Source organism: Diceros bicornis, chromosome 37 (assembly GCF_020826845.1).
Source record: "Diceros bicornis minor isolate mBicDic1 chromosome 37, mDicBic1.mat.cur, whole genome shotgun sequence".
Lineage (NCBI taxonomy): Eukaryota > Metazoa > Chordata > Mammalia > Perissodactyla > Rhinocerotidae > Diceros > Diceros bicornis.
The window spans coordinates 21,309,922-21,328,168 of NC_080776.1; the positions used below are offsets into that span (position 1 = coordinate 21,309,922).

General features: G+C 50.3%; 1 protein-coding gene across 2 annotated transcripts in view; it reads left to right on the forward strand.

Annotated features, from left to right (window-relative positions):
* INPP5D (inositol polyphosphate-5-phosphatase D) overlaps positions 1-18,247 on the forward strand; it is a 121,613-nt gene that overhangs the window by 84,677 nt on the left and 18,689 nt on the right. For both annotated transcript variants that reach the window (XM_058533226.1, XM_058533227.1), the window contains 8 exons: positions 883-1,079; positions 1,536-1,653; positions 5,279-5,375; positions 5,960-6,098; positions 7,632-7,740; positions 7,910-7,998; positions 12,072-12,153; positions 15,961-16,050. In XM_058533226.1, coding sequence (XP_058389209.1) covers positions 883-1,079; positions 1,536-1,653; positions 5,279-5,375; positions 5,960-6,098; positions 7,632-7,740; positions 7,910-7,998; positions 12,072-12,153; positions 15,961-16,050 — 921 coding nt within the window. The remainder of the gene's footprint in view (positions 1-882; positions 1,080-1,535; positions 1,654-5,278; positions 5,376-5,959; positions 6,099-7,631; positions 7,741-7,909; positions 7,999-12,071; positions 12,154-15,960; positions 16,051-18,247) is intronic.

Genomic DNA, 18,247 nt, shown 5'->3' on the forward strand with positions numbered 1-18,247 from the left:
ACGGCCCCTTTCCGGTGTTTCCTCTGTGAGCATGGATGTCTTAGATTTACCTGGGCCTGGTTAAGGCAGTCCTGTTGCACAACTTCAGGGGGCGCCCTTCACACAGAAGACAGTGTGAAGGAGCTGGCTATACCAGGCGGGGTGGGAGGGTTTCCCCAAAAGAGACCACCAGCCCCCAGTGCTTGTGCACCCAATATGAGCCATAGTGGGGAGCAGAACTCAACAACCGTCAAGTCACTTCAGGTCTTGGTACTTGTGAGCCAAGAAGGTTCTGTCTTTGGGGGGAAATTTTACTCAAACTTCAAGGGCATTGCAAGGGGAAATAAATCTTTCATCACGTCTTTATTGAGCTGCTTCAACTCATTTTTCAAAATGGCCATGGAGGAGGATGTCCACACTCCTCCCGTTTCTCTGGCTAACACCTGCACATCTCTCTGTCCTTGGCTGAGATCTCTCTTTTGCAAGGAAGCCAGTGTTGTCTCCCACAGTGGGGTGGAAGCCGCCATCCTAAACCTGTCAGCCTCCTGGGCTATCTCGCCAATGGAGTGTAAATTCCTCGAGGACTGTGTCTCAGTTACAGAGTAACCCCAAAGCCTGGGGCAGTGTTTGACGTCTTGTGCACCTAGTTTAAGTCACACATGGAATCTTCGGGTGTTTCTAGTATTTGAAACTTAACATTATCTTTAAAAAGAAACTTAACTGACCTCTGACCCTATCTGACATCCTGGGCGATATTGGTACCCAGTTTTCCACCTAAGGTATTTCATTGGGTGGCCTGAATGGTTATCAGTGACTATATGACCACCCCCCATGCTTTCCCCACCTCTGTTGTGAATTCCGATGTACCTTTGACTCACTTGGTGTTGGGTTTTGCTGTTGAAGGTAACGCCCCCCCTCCCAAGAAGATCACGTCCTGGTTTCTCTCCAAGGGGCAGGGGAAGACGCGGGATGACTCTGCTGACTACATCCCCCACGACATCTACGTGATCGGCACCCAGGAGGACCCCCTGGGCGAGAAGGAGTGGCTGGAGATACTCAGACACTCCCTGCAGGAAATCACCAGCATGACTTTTAAAACAGTGAGCAACTGGCCGCAGCCCTGGGTGGGACACGGGGGCGGGGGCTCTGCCAGGCCCGCTGGGAGCATCGCAGAGGCAAGGGCGGTTCAGACTATTGGCTTTCAACTTCCAAAGATGCCTGGATGCTCAGTGGTCCCCCCACCTTCCAGGGCCAGATGGGGGCACCTGTATTCAGAAATTGATGGGGCCCGTGGGCGTTGCTGAAAAACACTGGCGTCCTTTCTTTTCCCTGCCTGTGCTTGTAGATCATCTTTACTTCATTGAAATCTTGTCCGTCCTCGCTCTCATCTTTAGATGCTTTGTCTTATCTGTGGGGCATCATTAGGAGTCCCCTGCAGGTTAGGAATTACAGACAGGGTACCCCACACCTGGAGGGCAAGGGCTGAGTGTGAATTGCTTGCTCTGGGGTCAAGCACAATGCCGTGGCCGAGGGTCACAATGTTGTCCTCCCTACAGATCGCCATCCACACACTCTGGAACATCCGCATCGTGGTGCTGGCCAAGCCAGAGCACGAGAACCGGATCAGCCACATCTGCACGGACAATGTGAAGACGGGCATCGCCAACACGCTGGGTGAGCAGGGAGGGGGCCGTGTTCTCCATAGCATGCTCCTGCCCACACTCGTGTGTCCATCCCATCCGGGCCAACCAGGACCTCCCCAGGTTAAAAAGTGAGCATCTCACGTCCTGGGATCCCCTCAGTCCTGGGCAAAGCTGGAGGGTTGGTCCCCCCGAGCCCAAACTCACCCAGTCTATGCCAGAGCCTGGCTACAACACAGATTCTAACGCAGCAGGTTGTGGGGAGTCCAACATTCTGTGTTTCCAACAAGCCCCGGATGGCATCAGAGCTGGTGGCCCACAGTCCCCACCTTGAGTAGCTGGGACCTAGAACAGGGGTCAACAGACTCTCTGTAAAGGGCCAGATAATCAATACTGTAGGCTTTGCGGGCCGTGGGCAGCTCCTCGTCCCTGCTGTCCTCACACAGAAGCGTCCGCAGGCAGTGTAAGAATGAGGGAGAGCGACCGTGTTCTGTGAAACCTTTACAAACACGGCCGTGGGCTCCATTTGGCCCACAGGCTGTGGGTTGCCCACCCCTGCCTAAATCTGAACCCTCTCGGGTGGGATCCAGAAACTGGTGTCAGCTGTGAGCCAGTGGGGACAATCAGGGTGCTTCAGAGAATTGAAATGAGCGGAGGCCTGCATGAGTGTGTGTGTGAGTCTGCGTGTGTCTGTGAACATGTAAGTCCGTGTACGTGAATGAGTGTTTGTGAGTGTGTGAGTCTGTGTCTGGGTGTGTATATGAGTGTGTATGAGTTTGTGCAGGTCTGAGTTGTGTTTGTGAGTGTGTTGACTCTGTGTACTGTATGTGAGTGCATGTGTGGGTGCATGTGTGTGACAGTGTGTGAGTTGGTGTATGTGACTGCATGTTTGTGAGTGTGTGTGAATGTGAGTCTGTATGAGTGTGTGCATATGTGTATGAGTGTGTGTGTGAGAATTGTGAGTCTGTATGTGTGTGACTGTGCGAGTCTGCCTGTGAGTGCACGTGGGCAGGTGCACCCACACGGCCGAGGGTGGAGCTGAGGGCAAGGCCAGTGGTTTCTGGCGCTTGGAGTCAGGGACAGGACAGAGTCCCCGAGATAACAGGAAACAGGAATTGCTGTAATCGAACGTGAAAAGCTCTCGGCTCTTCTGCTGACAAACCGCACACTGCCCGCGTCCACACCCACCTGCCCCTCCTTCCTTCCTGTCTCAGTGGCTGCCCTGTTCTGAAGCCCACGCCCTTCTGCTGCCCAGGAACCGCTCCCTAGTCCCTGTCCCATCTCAGCCAGTGCTGCCCGCCTCCTTCCCGGCAGCGTGTGATGTGCTCAAGCCTCCCGTCACCAGATACAACTGCACCCCAGCCAGACCTCGCCCCTGACTGTTGCCCCAGCTCTTGCTCATCATGATGGAGCTGACTCTGTTCCCCCACCCCCACCCCAGCACGGTACTAGACACTGGCTGGTTACCACGGCAGACAGGAGCCTACTCGCATGGACAGACAGGCAGTGGGATGGTTTCCGAGAGTGAGCGTGTTTGCAAAGGAGTGTGTGGTGGGTGGGGCACGGGGACTTCAGGTACTCCTTGAGATAGGAGCTCAAGAGGCCTCTCTGAGAAGGGGCATTAGGACTCGAGTCTGAGGGATAGGAAGGGGTCAGCATGGGAAGAGCATTCCACAGCGGGAACGGTGAAGCAAAGACCCTGAGGCCCGTGGGCTGCAGCTCCAGTGGGTGATGGGGACAAGGCCGGAGAGGGAGGCTGGAGGCCTGGGCAGAGTCTGAGCTTTACAGCCATTGAAGGGCAGCTTGGAGGTGAGGAGTTCCCATGCGTTGGCCCCTCCTTCACCAGGACTTCCCCTACCTCTCTCTCTCTTGGGGCTGGCCTCTACCTCCTCCACTCCCCCAACATGGCTCCCAGCCGTGGTTAGCACAGGGCCAGAGCTCAGAGAGTGCTGGTTGACTGATGGGACACCCATCCTTAGAGGAGCTAAGACCTTTCTGAGTGTGTACCCTGTGCGAGGCCACGTGCTAAATGCTTCACAAGTGTGACTTCATTTAATACAAACCCCTGTAGGGGCAGGAACTGTCATTAGCCCCATTCGCAGACAGGACCTGGAGGCTGCCATGATGTTCCATAACCTGTCGGAGGCCCAGTGACAAGAAAGTGGTGGGCAGGGATTTAAACCCAGGCTGCCCTGCGGGAGAGGGAGAAAGCAGAAAGGAGATCCCTCCTGGGGGAGGGGCGCAGGGCGTCCGTCATTGCTCAGAGCAGCGGAGAGTGAGGACCAGAGCGCGGGACATCTGTCCTGACTCTGCCACTGGCCAGGCTGCAGCTCCCCCACCATGCCCCAAGGAGGCAGAGCCGAGTGACCTCCAAGGTCCTGTCACTTATGCCCTACCCAGTGCTGTCCAGCCCAGACGGAATGTGAGCCACAGAGGTCGTTTTAAATGTTCTAGTAGCCGCATTAAAGAAAGTAAAGGGAAACAGGTGAAGTCAGTTTTAATAATACGTTTTATTAAACCTCATACATTCAAAACATTACCATTTCAATAGATACTCAATGTGAAAAATGAGTAGATAGTTCACATTCGGTTTTTCTTACTGAGGCTTATAATCCCGATGATATGCTTACGGCCCGTCTCAGTTTGGACCAGCCACCTCCCAGTGCTCACAGTATGGACGGCTCGCAGCTACCGTGTGGGACAGGGTGGTTCTCAGCCTTCGGCGTGGGTCAGAATCCCCTAGAACAGAGGTGCACGCTTTTTCTCTAAAAGGCCAGATAGTAACTATTTTGGGCTCTGCAGGTCAGGTAGTCTCTGCCGCAACGACTCAACTTTATCTATGGGCGTAGCCGTGTTCCTGTAAAACGTTATTTGTGGAGTATGAAATTTGAATTTCATATCATTTTAATGTGTCAAAATTTTCTTCTTTTGTTTTTTTTCCCAACTATTTTAAAATGTAGAAACCATTTTTAGCTGGTAGCGGGCCAGTGTTTGCCTACCTGTGACCTAGGGGACTTGTTAAACACAGATTACCGGGCCCCACCCCTGGAATTTCTGAGTCAGCAGGTCTAGGGTGGGGCCTGAGAATTTGCACTTCCCATGGGTTCTCAGGTGGTGCTGTTGCTGCTGGTCCGGGGAACACACTTTGAGCACCACTGGTCTAGAATACAGTAAAACTCTAACAGGAAAAGAGTGAGGTCTCAGTGCGGGTTTTGGTCTCACCAGGAGCCTGGAGTTAGCTGGGTGGGAGGTCAGCCCGCCCAGCCCCAGGCTTCTCTTCCTGAATCTTCTTCCCAAGGATTCTGGCTGCTTTTGGTTGTCTTGCCTGCTTGGCATGTTGGGTAACTGTCAGCCCCCTTAGAGAGAGATGCTGGGAGGGGTTATCCCAGCAGCATCCTCCCTCAGCCCTGTGGAGAAGCCCAAGGCGGCTGGCCATTCACCCCATTTTCTCGTTATCCTAGAGGTATCTCACCCCCTAGTCCCTGTCACCTGTGGAATCTCCCACCCCAAATGAACCTGTTCTGCTTTCTTCCTTCTTCACTTTCCCTCTCCTGCTTTTCTCCCTCGATATTAGCAATGTTACTTCACCTGGATTTCCTGCCCCTTGGCAAGTTTGCCTGTTGGAGACTCTGACTTCTTCCTTGTCCCTCCACCTTTAGGGAACAAGGGAGCTGTGGGGGTGTCATTCATGTTCAATGGAACTTCCTTGGGATTTGTCAACAGCCACTTGACTTCTGGAAGCGAAAAGAAACTCAGGTAATGGCACTCCTTCCCCAAGAGCCTATATTGGGATTATTTGCCCAGGTAGACCTCAGCCCCCTCAACACCGTGTGACTGCTCAGCCCTCACTTGGACTGTGTCCTGTCCCGCTAGAGCTTCTGCCATGGTCTCATTAATGGCAACTCCAAGACAATAGTGACCTCCTGTGCGGGTGGATCTTGTCTGATGAACAGGAACAGACATTTCTTTGAGTCATTAACCTAGTAGATGCCTAAATACTCCTCTATTTCTCAAGGGAAAAATCTCATCTGGGACACCTTACAGATCAAAGCCCATTTTGCCTATTGGTGGCCCAGTCATGAAGACAGCCATGTAGAATATTCTTGATTCTGATTTCCTGCTGAGCAGATGCTCCTGGGGCCCATGCCCTGTGTTCCTAATTCAGCCCAAAAGGCCCTTTGCATCCCAGCTGTGCCCCACCTGCACGTAACGGCGGATTGCTGCGGCAGGGGCTGGAGAGTTAAGTCTCAGTGCCCCCCACACCCCCTCTGACATCCCGCCATGGTGGAGTAGGGAACCAGTGACCCCGTGCTAAGGTGGCCGCTTTTTCGTTTAATTAGGCGAAACCAAAACTATATGAACATTCTCCGGTTTCTGGCTCTGGGAGACAAGAAACTGAGTCCCTTTAACATCACTCATCGCTTCACCCACCTCTTCTGGCTCGGGGACCTCAACTACCGTGTGGACCTGCCCACCTGGGTAAGGAGCTGTCTGCCCTGGGCTGGGCTGCCCGGGACAGAGCCTCCCTTGAGTCCGCTCAGGGCAGTGGGTCGTGGAGACACGCAGACTGAGCTGGGCCAAGGCAGCTATGCCCCCTCTGGGACTCAAGGCTGTTTCCATTAAAGAGTCTTTCTTTATGGTTCACCTCTGCTCCCTCCTAGTTCCCGCATAACTGTCCTGGCGGCCCCTCACCACCACTCTGCCACTCTAGTCCTCCAGCTGGCTGGCAGCAGCCCCTCAGCTGGCCAGTCCCAGATCCCCAGGAAAGGTGAAGTCTGAGGAGACTAGCTCAATTTTCTCCCCAAATCGCAGGTCCCCCAGCCAGCCTAAGGAAGACGTTCCTGAAGTTGAATGCCCACCATGGTCCCATGAGCAGTGGTCAGAGGCCTTGCTCACTCAGGGAGGGTGGGGGGTGGGCAGGCATCGGATATGTCTAGAACCAGACATGATTGTTTCTTGGTGCTCCTAAAACATGGGACAGGGCCCAGACATGGCAGCAGAGCCGTGCTCGTCGGCCCGGAGACCTTGGTTAACAGCCGGTTGCGTTCCCGTCTCACGGGGTTGTTGAATACTTTTGCACTGCCCTCCTGAGGGGAGAATGGAGGGCTGCAGAAACTGACCTGATTTTACAGAGGAGAGAGAACCCTGGAGCACAAACAGGCTAAGAAAACGGCCTTGGGTCGGGTACAGACCTCTGATAGCTGGGACTGAACCTGGACCTTCTGACTCCCCTTCTCAGATGTTTTCCCAGCCGCCCCACGTCCCTCAGCCGCCTCTGGGCCTCTCGTGGCTCTGCAGAGACTGAGGAGGAACGTAGGGGCTGTTTGTGCCCCTCTGACCCTCCTTGACTACTCCCTCCCTCCCAGGATGCTCCTCGGGCATCTTTCCCTCTCCCCCTCCTGACTGCATGGGCAGATGGGAGAGGGGAGGACAGGGACCCCCCAATCCTGACCCTTCACAGTCTAAGGGGCTGCCACAGCCGTTCACTCACCAGGAGGTCGGCCAAGTGCATTTGCCAGAGCAGAGGTAACATAAGTCTCGGGAGAGAGGACTGCAGATTCCAAGGCCAGCACATCCCATCGGTGTCACACCAACTCTCGGGGTCTGAGCCTGGATCAGGGAGGCCCAATGTTACAGATTCCGGGGGCTGGGGTTTCAGATCCTTTCATGGCCTTACAACAGGCTCTCAGTTCCCCCAGAGAGAGCAAGAGACATACCTACTCATCTAATGAAGTGTTAATAAAAATGACATTAAAAGACAGTGTGAAAAAACAAAATGTCCCTCTGCAAATTTGGGACAGCCAGGAACTTAGGTTATCAGGTTGAAATTTCATCGCTCTTGCAGGATTTTCCATATAAAATGGTTGAGTCCTGGGAAGCACCAACCCGGGGACCAGGGTCTGGGGCAGCGGCAGGGGCTCCTGGTGTGGCAGGCAGGGTGGTGATGCGCCTCCTTACCACGCTGGTGAGAGAGGGTGTCTCGTCAGTGACCTGGCCCTGTCCTCGCTCCAGGAGGCAGAAGCCATCGTCCAGAAGATCAAGCAGCAGCAGTACGCAGACCTGCTGTCCCACGACCAGCTGCTCATGGAGAGGAAGGAGCAGAAGGTTTTCCTGCACTTTGGTAAGAAGCGCCGTCCCCTTCTCCTGGGCCCTCGCTGGCCACCGTTCTGTCTCCCCTTTTCCCCGCATACCTCATGGGGGGAAGGATTTATGCCTGGAGAAGAAGCAAACTTGACCAGATGTGAAACAGGGGGAATCAAAACTGAAAGCACGGTTTTGTTTGGTTTCAGAGGAGGAAGAAATCACGTTCGCGCCCACCTACCGCTTTGAAAGACTCACTCGGGACAAGTACGCCTACACTAAGCAGAAAGCCACAGGGGTGAGTGCTCGTCATAGACGCCCCCCTGCCCTCGCCTCCACCCCGCTGCCCATCACACCCCTCTCGTGTCTGTTCCCGTAAAGGAGAACAGAAAGTGAGCATCCTTGTCCACTAGACAATAAAAAAAGAAAGAAAATTAGAAATCACGTGTTGATTTGTGTCACAGAGCAAAAACCTCCACTAAGGAGAGGCTAGGTGACCAGACTTGCTCACTGCACGGAACTGGACTCAGGACCCTTGTGATTTACCTTCTGTCCAGATATTCTGAGATTCCAAGGGGAGTTAAAGTGTTATTTCCTTAACTGGGTTCTAAAACCCAGACCTGCAGCAAATATACTTGCTAATCTGCCAAGTGAATCATCATGAAGCAAGCTTCACTGCAGGACTTATCAGAGCCTTTATGGGTTTATGCACATTGTGGTTTTCCACGAGGAATTCATGTGCCAAACTCAGTTGGTCGTGGAATATGAATTAAAAGCTTATGAGGCTACTTGTGTTCCAAGGAACGGTGTTTGGAGAAAGACGCAATAAAGCATACATTTATTCTTACTGAACCAATACTTACTGATGACCTATGATGGGCTGGGTACTTTCCTGGTGGTGGAAGATCAGACGAGAGAGATGTCTGCCCCCAAGGAGTTGATAATAGGAAAGAGAAGCCAAATACACAACTAACGGTAACCAGAGAGAATATGATGATGCCAAGTGCAGTGAGGAGCAGTCAGAGGAGGAAACGGCCCTTGAGGGCAGGGAGGGTCAGGGGTCTTTGTAAAGAGGGGCCATTGGTGGTGCCTCGAAGGACGGCTTGGCTTTCAACAAACAGACGTGGCAGAGGGTGAGGGGGCTGATCCATTTCAGGCTGAAACAATTGCCACAGCAGATGCCGAGGCAGAAAATTCTGGCATCTGTGACCCTCCAGGGCCCAACCCAGGGAAGCCAGCGCCATGGTGGGGTCCTGAGGGCTACAGGTGCTGGAGTGGTGAGTTCCCCGGGGCTGCTGGAAGCCTAGGGAAATGGAGAGCAGTTCAAAAGCTGTCTGAGAGAGTTCTGGGCGTTATCTGGGCTCAGGGGCAGGTGGAGCACTAGAAGTGGGAGAGAAAGACCAAGTGTTAAGGAAATGCCAGAACAGAGCAGGAGTTAAAGAGAAAAAAACAGGGCCGGCCCCGTGGCTTAGCGGTTAAGTGCGCGCGCTCCAAGTAAGTGCGCGCGCTCCGCTGCTGGCGGCCCGGGTTCGGATCCCGGGCGCGCACCAACGCACCGCTTCTCCGGCCATGCTGAGGCCGCGTCCCACATACAGCAACTAGAAGGAAGTGCAGCTATGACATACAACTATCTACTGGGGCTTTGGGGGAAAAAATAAATTATTAAAAAAAATAAAAAATAAAGAGGAAAAAACAAAAAACTGAGAGGAGGAGAGAAGATCCAGCTGCTGCCATGAACCAGGCTGAGACCCCCAGGGCAGGACACCCATCAAGAGGTGTCTACTGGCCGCTGTGTTGGTGGGGTCACCTGGCTTAAAGGCACTGTCAGGACAGGTCCATGGGGACCTGTTCGGGGGTGATGGGGGATGGTCCCGTTTGACTCGAGTATAAGGAGGAAGAGACTGGGGCCTGCGATGGGAGAGAGAGAGGTCCTTGATGCCAGGTTAGGTGTTTTAACTTGTCTGACAACAGGAGCCACTGAAAGTTCCAGAGAGTCACAGTGATACATAGGGAAGACTGGTCTGCCTCAGTGTAAAGGATGAGGATGATGCAGGGGACCAATGCGGAGGTTGGTGTGGTGGTTCCAACTGAGAAATAAGTAGGGCCTGAATTGGGGGGAAAATAGTGAAAGTGAAAGAAAAGGAGACAAGCGGGATACATTGGTAGATCTGATGGCCACTGATAAAAACTGGAAAATCAGAAGGCAGAGCTAGCTTGGAGGGGAAAAACAGATCTTGTTTTCAGACTTATTATATAACGTTAGTGGCAAATCTCAGAGAAACATCCAGAAAGCAGTTGAAGATATTAGATTGATGCTAAAGAGAGACGCCAGGGCTGGGTCATAGATTTGGGAGTTGTCCACAGAGAAAAGGCGGTCAAATTCATGTGGGTGGGTGAGATTGTCAAGGAGTGGGAGGTGAGAAGAGAAGAGCTATGGACAGATGTGGGGGCCATCTATATTCAGAGATGAGAGGAAGAAACAGAGACAACAAAGGAGACAGAAAAGGAGTGCTCGGATAGGGGGCAGAAAGACCAGCCAGGCAGCTTAGTGTCACAGGATGAGAGACTGTCAAGGATTAGTCACCAGTGTGGAATATGAGTCAAGGAGAATGTCGGCCATTCACATGAACCCTGCACAAGGAGCTAGACTCGTGGTTCAGAGGTTTTGGTGGACTTGAAAAGAACGGTTTGCACAGTCTTGGAGGTGAAATCTAGACTTCGAGAGGATGGGGTAGCTCTGTACCAAGGGTACAGATGAATCACTGGTGGAGCTTTTCAGAAATACAGAGGTATGGGCCTCATCCCCAGAGGCTCTGATGCAGTAGATCTGGGGTAGGGCCCTGCCTTCTGTATCTTGTTAAATCTCCACCGGTAATTCTCAGGGGCAGCCGATGCCGAGAACTGCGATGTTAAGAAATAACAGTTTGGCAGCATTTATGAAACTAAATGTGCACCTACCCTATGATTCAGCAATTCCACTTTGCTGTACACCCAAGAGAAATGAGTACATTTGTTCACCAAAAGACAGGTACAAGAATGTTTATAGCAGCTGTGTTCACAGTGCCCAAAAACTGAGAATAACCCTACTTCCATCAACAAGGAATAGATAAATGTGGTATATACACACAATGGAAGACAACCGCAGCAATAAAATGAAAGAACTCCTACAAGCAACAACGTGGGCGAAAGAAGCCAGACACAAAAGAATATGTACTGAATGAGTCTATTTACAAGTTCAAGAGTAGGCAAAGTTAATTAGTGGGGACATTGGTCACAATAATGTTCGCCTCTGGGAGGTGGTGGTGTTGACAAGGAAGGGACGTGAGGGAACCTTTAGGGATGATGGAAATTTTCTCTATCTTGATCTGGGTAGTGGTTAAATGGGTGAATACAAATGTAGAAATTCCTCACGCTTTACACTTAAGATTTGTACACTTTACTGTATGTAAGTTGTACCTCAAGCTAAAAAAGAAGTATATGGGTGGTTCAGAAGTAGGGCAGTGAAAATAGAATATTCTTGAAAGAAAATTGGTAAAAAAAGAAAAAAGTAATTGAAGGAGATAGCAGGGGTAGGCTCTTTTAGGATGAGTACCTTTACATTTGTAGACAGAGGAGAAAGAGCTAGAACTTAAGGGGATAAGGGTATTGATTGAGGAGGGTTGTTATCATGGCCAGTTTGCTTTATCTATCACACCTAGTGGACGTCTTGCTCAGTGTAGCCTGGAGAGGGCTTGGCATAATACATATTGTTTGAATTATTAGTTGAGTAGATGGATGTGTGGATGGGTGGATGGATATGTGAATGGGTAGGTGGATGGATGGATGGAGGGAGGGATGGATGGGAGGATGGATGGATGGATGGAGGGATGGATGGATGCATGGATGGATGCATGGATGGGTTGGTGGATGAATAAGTAGGTGGATGGATGGATGGATGGATGGATGGATAAGTATATAAGTGGAAGGATGTGTGAATAGGCTGGAATGTGTTATTAAAGTAAGTAGCTGGAAAAGATAAGCAGAAACTGGGTTGAAAATACAGGTAGAGGGGTTCTTCTGAGTCAGAAAAAAAGTAAGAGAATGTAAAAAACAAGAGATTCTGAAATAGTGAGGAGGACAGATAAGGGAGCACAGCCAGATGAATTGATCTTCTTCTAAAGCAGGAGTCCAGGGCATCTGAAAGTGTGGGGCGTGGCAGTAGAGTCGGGACTTGAGGCAAGTGAAAAGGGTTTAAAGCCACCTATGGGGAAATTCTATAAAGAACCAACAGCAGATGGATTCAAGGATCACAGAGGCTACGTGTTAATCTTTTCTTTTACTGATGTATAAAAGTAGCAGGCATTTTACGAAGCTTGTGGTTTTGATTTGCAGATGAAGTACAACTTGCCCTCCTGGTGTGACCGGGTCCTCTGGAAGTCCTACCCCCTGGTGCACGTGGTGTGTCAATCCTATGGTGAGTGGCAAGGTGTGAGGTTCGACTGCCCTAAAGTGAAGGGCTCCAGTCGGTCCATCTGTGAAATGGGAGAGCCCCCTGCAGCCCTAGCCTGGTGACCTGAGAGAATTGATGCGTCCTTTCCCGTCTAGGGCTGCAACATAATAAATATCTCCTGGTTTGGGAAACATTTGAACTATGGGGCACTTTTTAAAAGAAATTCCAGTTTTCTTTTGAAAAGTGCATATTAAGTTTGAACCATATGAAAATGGTGTTTTTGTAGGTCAAAAATAGTCAAATATGGGAAATTCATAGAGTTCAACCTAATACATATTAAGTATACACACATGTATTTGGGGAGATTCAAAGATCAATCGATGAAAAAGGCATAATGTGCAATATTAAAATAAATAATTATGGAAAAGTTATCAAAACAAATCATTGTTGACTCTAGAAGTTTAAGATATGCTGAAGGAATTCTTAATTGCTTGAGTGCTTGTTCTTAAAAGCTTCTTTTTAGTTCCCATTATTTGGAACCACTCTGCTGTGTACTTAAAAATTCACAGAGCAGAATTACTTTGAACACTTAGACTGAGAACTGTGTTATTATTTTTAAAACATTGCAAATTCCCAGACTAACATCCAGAGGAGGGCCGTCCTTGTTCCCAGCACCCACCTCATGTGACCAAGTCACAGATCAGGGACCCCTGATGGGCTGCTCATGACCCCAGGCCTGTCCCACGGTGGCCCCCCCAGCCCTGCACACCCCCTCAGAGTGGGAGGTTTGCTGCTACCCAATGGCCACCTTCATGGCTCCCACCCTCTCTCTGGGGCCAGCAAAGCCCCACATTTAGCTCAGGTCCCATCAAGTTAAGCTGATTTCCATTCCTTTCTTTTCTCCTGCGTGCTTCCTCCTGCCCAGAAGGGAACTGAGCAGCTACCCTGGGCTAATTTAAGGCATGCACCCTGCACTCCCCTAGCTCCTGAGCTCTGTCTCCCAGAATTGACTTAGCTAGACGAACTTCACACACTTTTAAGATGTGTAGAAAGGCACCCACCCCCACAGCTACCGCCACGGAATTGTCCCACCTTCAAGACCTATGAAGGCCGGTATCCCACCCTCTGCCTGCAGCCTCCTCACTTGTCTACTCCCTCCTCACCCCCCTCCGCACCTGAGCTCTCCAGGCCTGTGACCCCTCCCTGGCCTGGACACCACGGTCAGCCACGCCAGTCCTTTCTCAGCGGGGGCTCTTTCCCACGTTCTGCAACGCCATGAGTCTTGCCAATTCTCGCCTCTGGGAAGGTTCAACCATCTGCCTTCCTCAGCCAGCCTCTGCAGAGATTCAGGAGAAAGTGGTGGCTTGTAGCATTACTGCTTTTTAACCTAAACTTGGGCATTCAAAATGGCTGCATAATGGAAGTTTTTAAGAAAAAGGAGGGAGATTGTTCTGGCAGTGAGGAGCAAAGAGGACATACCTTCCCCTGCTCTGGGCCCATGTATGACGGACGGGTGGGAAAACCAGCCCTCACTCAAGAGGCTGCAAAGTCTTCTAGAAGGGCCTAGTTTGGAATGTGAAGGGGAAATCGAAGGTATAGGGAATGTTGCTAATGATATTTCACTGAAAGCCAGAGGGCGCAGTAGAAAGGAATGGGGTGTAGAGACAAGAAATTGGGAAAGAAAAGGGAATGGATGTCCAGAGTTCAGGAAATGGGGATAACCTGGGGGCCAGGGTCTTCTTATGGTGATTGACATAAACACGGTGTATCAGTTATTTACTGCCGCATAACAAACTACCCTAAAACTTGGTGGCTTACAACAAGAACCATTTATTTTCTCACGATTCTCTGGGCTGAACTTGGACAGCTCATCTCTGCTCTGTTTGGTGTCTCCTGTGCACACTCAGGTGGGAGCCCACTCAGATCTGGCTTTGGCTGGCTGTCAGCAGGAGCAATGGTGGAACTAGGCCATGAGTCACTCATCATCCAGCAGACTAGTCCAAGCCTCTCCTTCCTGGTCCCAACGTTCCCAGCCGCATGCCTCAGACGTGGAAGTGCTATTTTTTTTTTTCCTTTTGTGAGGAAGACCAGCCCTGAGCTAACATCCATGCCAATCCTCCTCTTTTTGCTGAGGAAGACTGGCCCTGGGCTAACATCTGTGCCCATCTTCCTCTACTTTATATGGGACGCCGCCACAGCATGGCCTGACAAGCGGTGCCTCAGTGCGCACTTGGGATCCAAACCCCGGGCCGCCGGCAGCGGAGCGCATGCACTTAACCGCTACGCCAAGGGGCGGGCCCATGGAAGTGCTTTTTTTTACGTCTCTGCTTGCCTCACATTTGCTCATGTCCTATTGGCCAAAGGAAGTCCCATGGCCAAGCCCAGACTCACTGTGGGAGGGAGGACGCACAGGGTGTGGTTGCAGGGAGGCCACCCAGGTGACAGTCCACCTCCCAGGTTTCAGGGCCCAGTTAATATAGGGCTATTGCTATTACATTCGATACATATCTAAAATATTTTGAGAATTTTTTTTTAAAAAAACATGCTTGTGCACCCTTTAACTTCTCGCTGGAACAGCCTGCTTCCATGGCCACCACAAACTTGTAGCCCCGCACTAAGCCCGCCTCCCTCCTCCCATCCTTTCCTGCTTCACGCAGCACCGGATCCTCACTGACTTCTTCCCGCCTGTGTCCAAATGTGTTTTAGGCTGGTGCCTCCCATCTCCTCCCTCCTGTCTCAGAGAAGGGGTGCCCTCCTCCCTTCCTGGCTCACCTTGTCACCTGGGCCCTTACTTCATTCCCTCCCTCTCCCCCAGTATCACTATCCCCACTTTCTTCCTTCTCGTCACTCTCCCTCCCATCTCGGTGTTGTGTTCTCTCTCACTGTTGTTTCAATCTGTCTTTCTGACGGTCGCTGGTGAGTGAGCGTTGTTTTCATGTTTATTAGCCATTGTGAATTTTCTGCCCATATCCTTTGGCTGGTTGAGGGGTGGAATGTTGATTTTTTTTCTTGCAGATTTGTAAAAGCTTTCTCGGAAAGGATATAAATCTGTATCACTGGCTTCTTGGTCTCCTGTGCCCTTTCTCCTTTGCCGATTAATGGTTGGTGTGTCCTGGAGTTTCATTTTCATCTCTTTTCATCCTTCGTGTCTTCCCTGTGGAGCCCAAACGTCCTCATGGCTTCCGCTTCCTCCTAACCTCGTGACTCCAACTCTAAAGATAAACCTCCATCCCTGAGTACCCAGCCGGACATCTCCGCCTGGCTATATCAAAAGCACTTAGAACTCAGTATTTCTAGAACTGTGCTCTTTCTTTTAGCCCCTTCAAATGTGCTCTGCTGCCTTCCCCTCTCATCCAGGCCCCAAGCTCCTTAAAAGCGTTGTCTACACTCAGTGTCTCCACGGCATCACCTTCCGCTCTCTCCTGACCCTGCAAGGCATTGCGGGATGCGAGAAGGTGCCATCTGTCTCATAGATGAGCTCACTGACCTTAAATCCCCATCATACTCTGAGCCATGGACTCCTCACCAATAAAACAAAGTGCTTAGACCAGAAAAATCTCCACAGTTCACACGCTATGATCTATTTAAAAACTCACGAGCCTTAGGAAAAATTGGAGCAAGCATATCTTAGCCATGGAGGAGACGGGGCACACATTCTTACTGAGCCTTTTGAGTGTAGCTGTGGAAGGTCAATGGACAACAGGTGCAAAACCATGAAACTTCTGGAGGCTTCTGTAAGTGTAAGTTGATTTCTGCCATGGGTTTGCCATCCACGGCTTGACCGGAAGGGTTTCCCTTTCCCTGCTCAGAAATGCCTTCCCTCCCCTGCAGGCAGCACCAGCGACATCATGACAAGTGACCACAGCCCTGTCTTTGCCACATTTGAGGCAGGAGTCACCTCCCAGTTTGTCTCCAAGAACGGTAAGTGGTAGATGGTGTCCGTCCCTCTGTCCTGCATAAAGATGGGAGGCCCTGGGCGCTTGTCTTCTCGTTAGAGCAATCAGTTGTCTGTGTTAGATGAAGGCTCATCCTTCCAGGCAAGTCCACAGTCTGTCAATCAGGTTTCTTCATGTCCAAGCCACATCATGATTTCAGTGCAGAGCATTTTCTTGATTTCTTTGGCAAACATGACAGCTTTTTAAGCCTCGGTTTTAATACAGTCTTTACAGTTGGGTAAATAAATGTTTTCCAAGGTGTGGCACATCTGCCACCAAAGATGATTTTGGGTGGGACGTGGATAAACATTTATTAGTAATGCATTTATTTTAGTGTGTTTTAAATTTGTCTCTTCTGTGTAAGGCAAGCAACCCTGGTTTTCCATTTAGTCTTGTGATATACTTTCTTATTTAAATACATTTATTTAAGTTTTAAAAGTGAGTCTATTTAAAGAAAATATTAAGTCAATATTAGTGCAGGTACGTGGTAGGCGGAAAAGGTAAAAATTGTGAAGATGGGATGCGGATGACTGAATTTTGGAAAACGCTAGAGTAAATAATACTTAGATTTGCAGGTAATTTTTCAAATAATCCATCTCAGCCCTGGTTGCCAGGCCACCCTCCTCCCAGCAGCGGCCCAGTGTTCTCTGTGTCATGTCCAGCCCTGGGCCCAGATGACCAGGGAGCCATGTTGTCACCTCCTCTGCCCACTCCCCACTTCTGTAGTCAGCAGACAGTCCAGGCTCATTTAGGAAGGCTGAATGGTTCCAACCTGTGTTGGTTGGAGAAGTTTGAATCGCTCTCTGTTCTTCACACCATGAGGGACGTGAGTGAGGCTGGACCACTGTCTTCCTGGGACACTCTTCTCCGTGCTCTTGGGTCTAAAATCTGCAGCCACAGCAACGCGATCTCCCTTCTCCAGAAAAACCTTGACCCACCATCTTATCTCCTTCCTAGCTCTGGCCACTGTGCTTTTCCAGAACCTTCCACTTCCTCCCTGGCTCCCAACCATCTCCCCTTTCTCTGAGTTCCTGCAGCATTGATGGGGTAGACCATGCTATCCCACCCTTGATGAAGACCATCATTGCATCCTCAGTGTTAAGTGTGGCTTCCTTCCATTGGAACTCAGCACAGAGTAGATGCTCACAAATACCGATTACCTGGGTTGAGCATTGGTTTAATGTCTTCCTAAGCAGAGCCTGGCCTAGGTGCTGTGGGGCTTTAAAAAAGAAAGGAAAGCAAAGTGATATAAGCCACGCAGAGTAAGACAAATACTTATGGTATCACTTATATGTGGAATCTTAAAAAAGCCGATTTCATAGAAACAGAATAGAATGGTGGGGAAACGGAGAGATGTAGGTCAAAGGGCACAAGCTTTCAGTTATAAGATGAATAAGTTCTAAGGACCCAATATCTGCATGACTATAGGTAATAATCCGGTATTGTATACTTGAAATTTGCTGAGAGTAGGTCTTAGGCATTCTCTCTGCACACAAAAAAGTTAACTATGTGAGGTGATGGATGTGTTAATTATCTTGGTCTCAGTAATCATTTCACAATGTATATGTTTATCAAATCATCACATTGTACACTTTAAATATAGACAATTATATTTGTCAATGATTTCTCCATAAAGCTGGGGGAAAACAAGGAAAGAAGGAAGGATGGGAGGGATAGAGGAAGAGGATGTCTGTCCTTGCTCTCAACTGGCTCAGAATTTCTATGGGAGGACAGAACATTTGTTCAAAGCCAGCTTAAGGATACTTGCAAAAGCATCATCTAAATGAATAGTGTTAGAAGCAAGTTAACTCAGCACGAATGAGTGTAAGGACTGGAGGTAACTGTGTCTGAGGAAGGAAGAGTGGGTAGCCCTCAATGCTTGAACTCAGAAACAGAACGGACGTGGGTACCGCACAGCTGAGCCATCGTGCAAGTGCTCTCTGCCGGAACTAACGGGGAGGCCGAGGCAGTGAGGTCAAGGGCATTCACGCAGCTTTAGTGGCAGGGCTGAGAGCAGGACTCTTGACTCCTTGAGCTCTTCCCTCTCCCTGCTCTGCTCTCCGTCAGCTTATGAGTCGTCTGAGGCTCTTCCATTGCCGGGGCGCTTGGTGTGGATGATGGGATATCAGGGAAAATTCCTCCACCTGGACTCTCACCTTCCCTGGACCCTAAGGAGGTGCTCG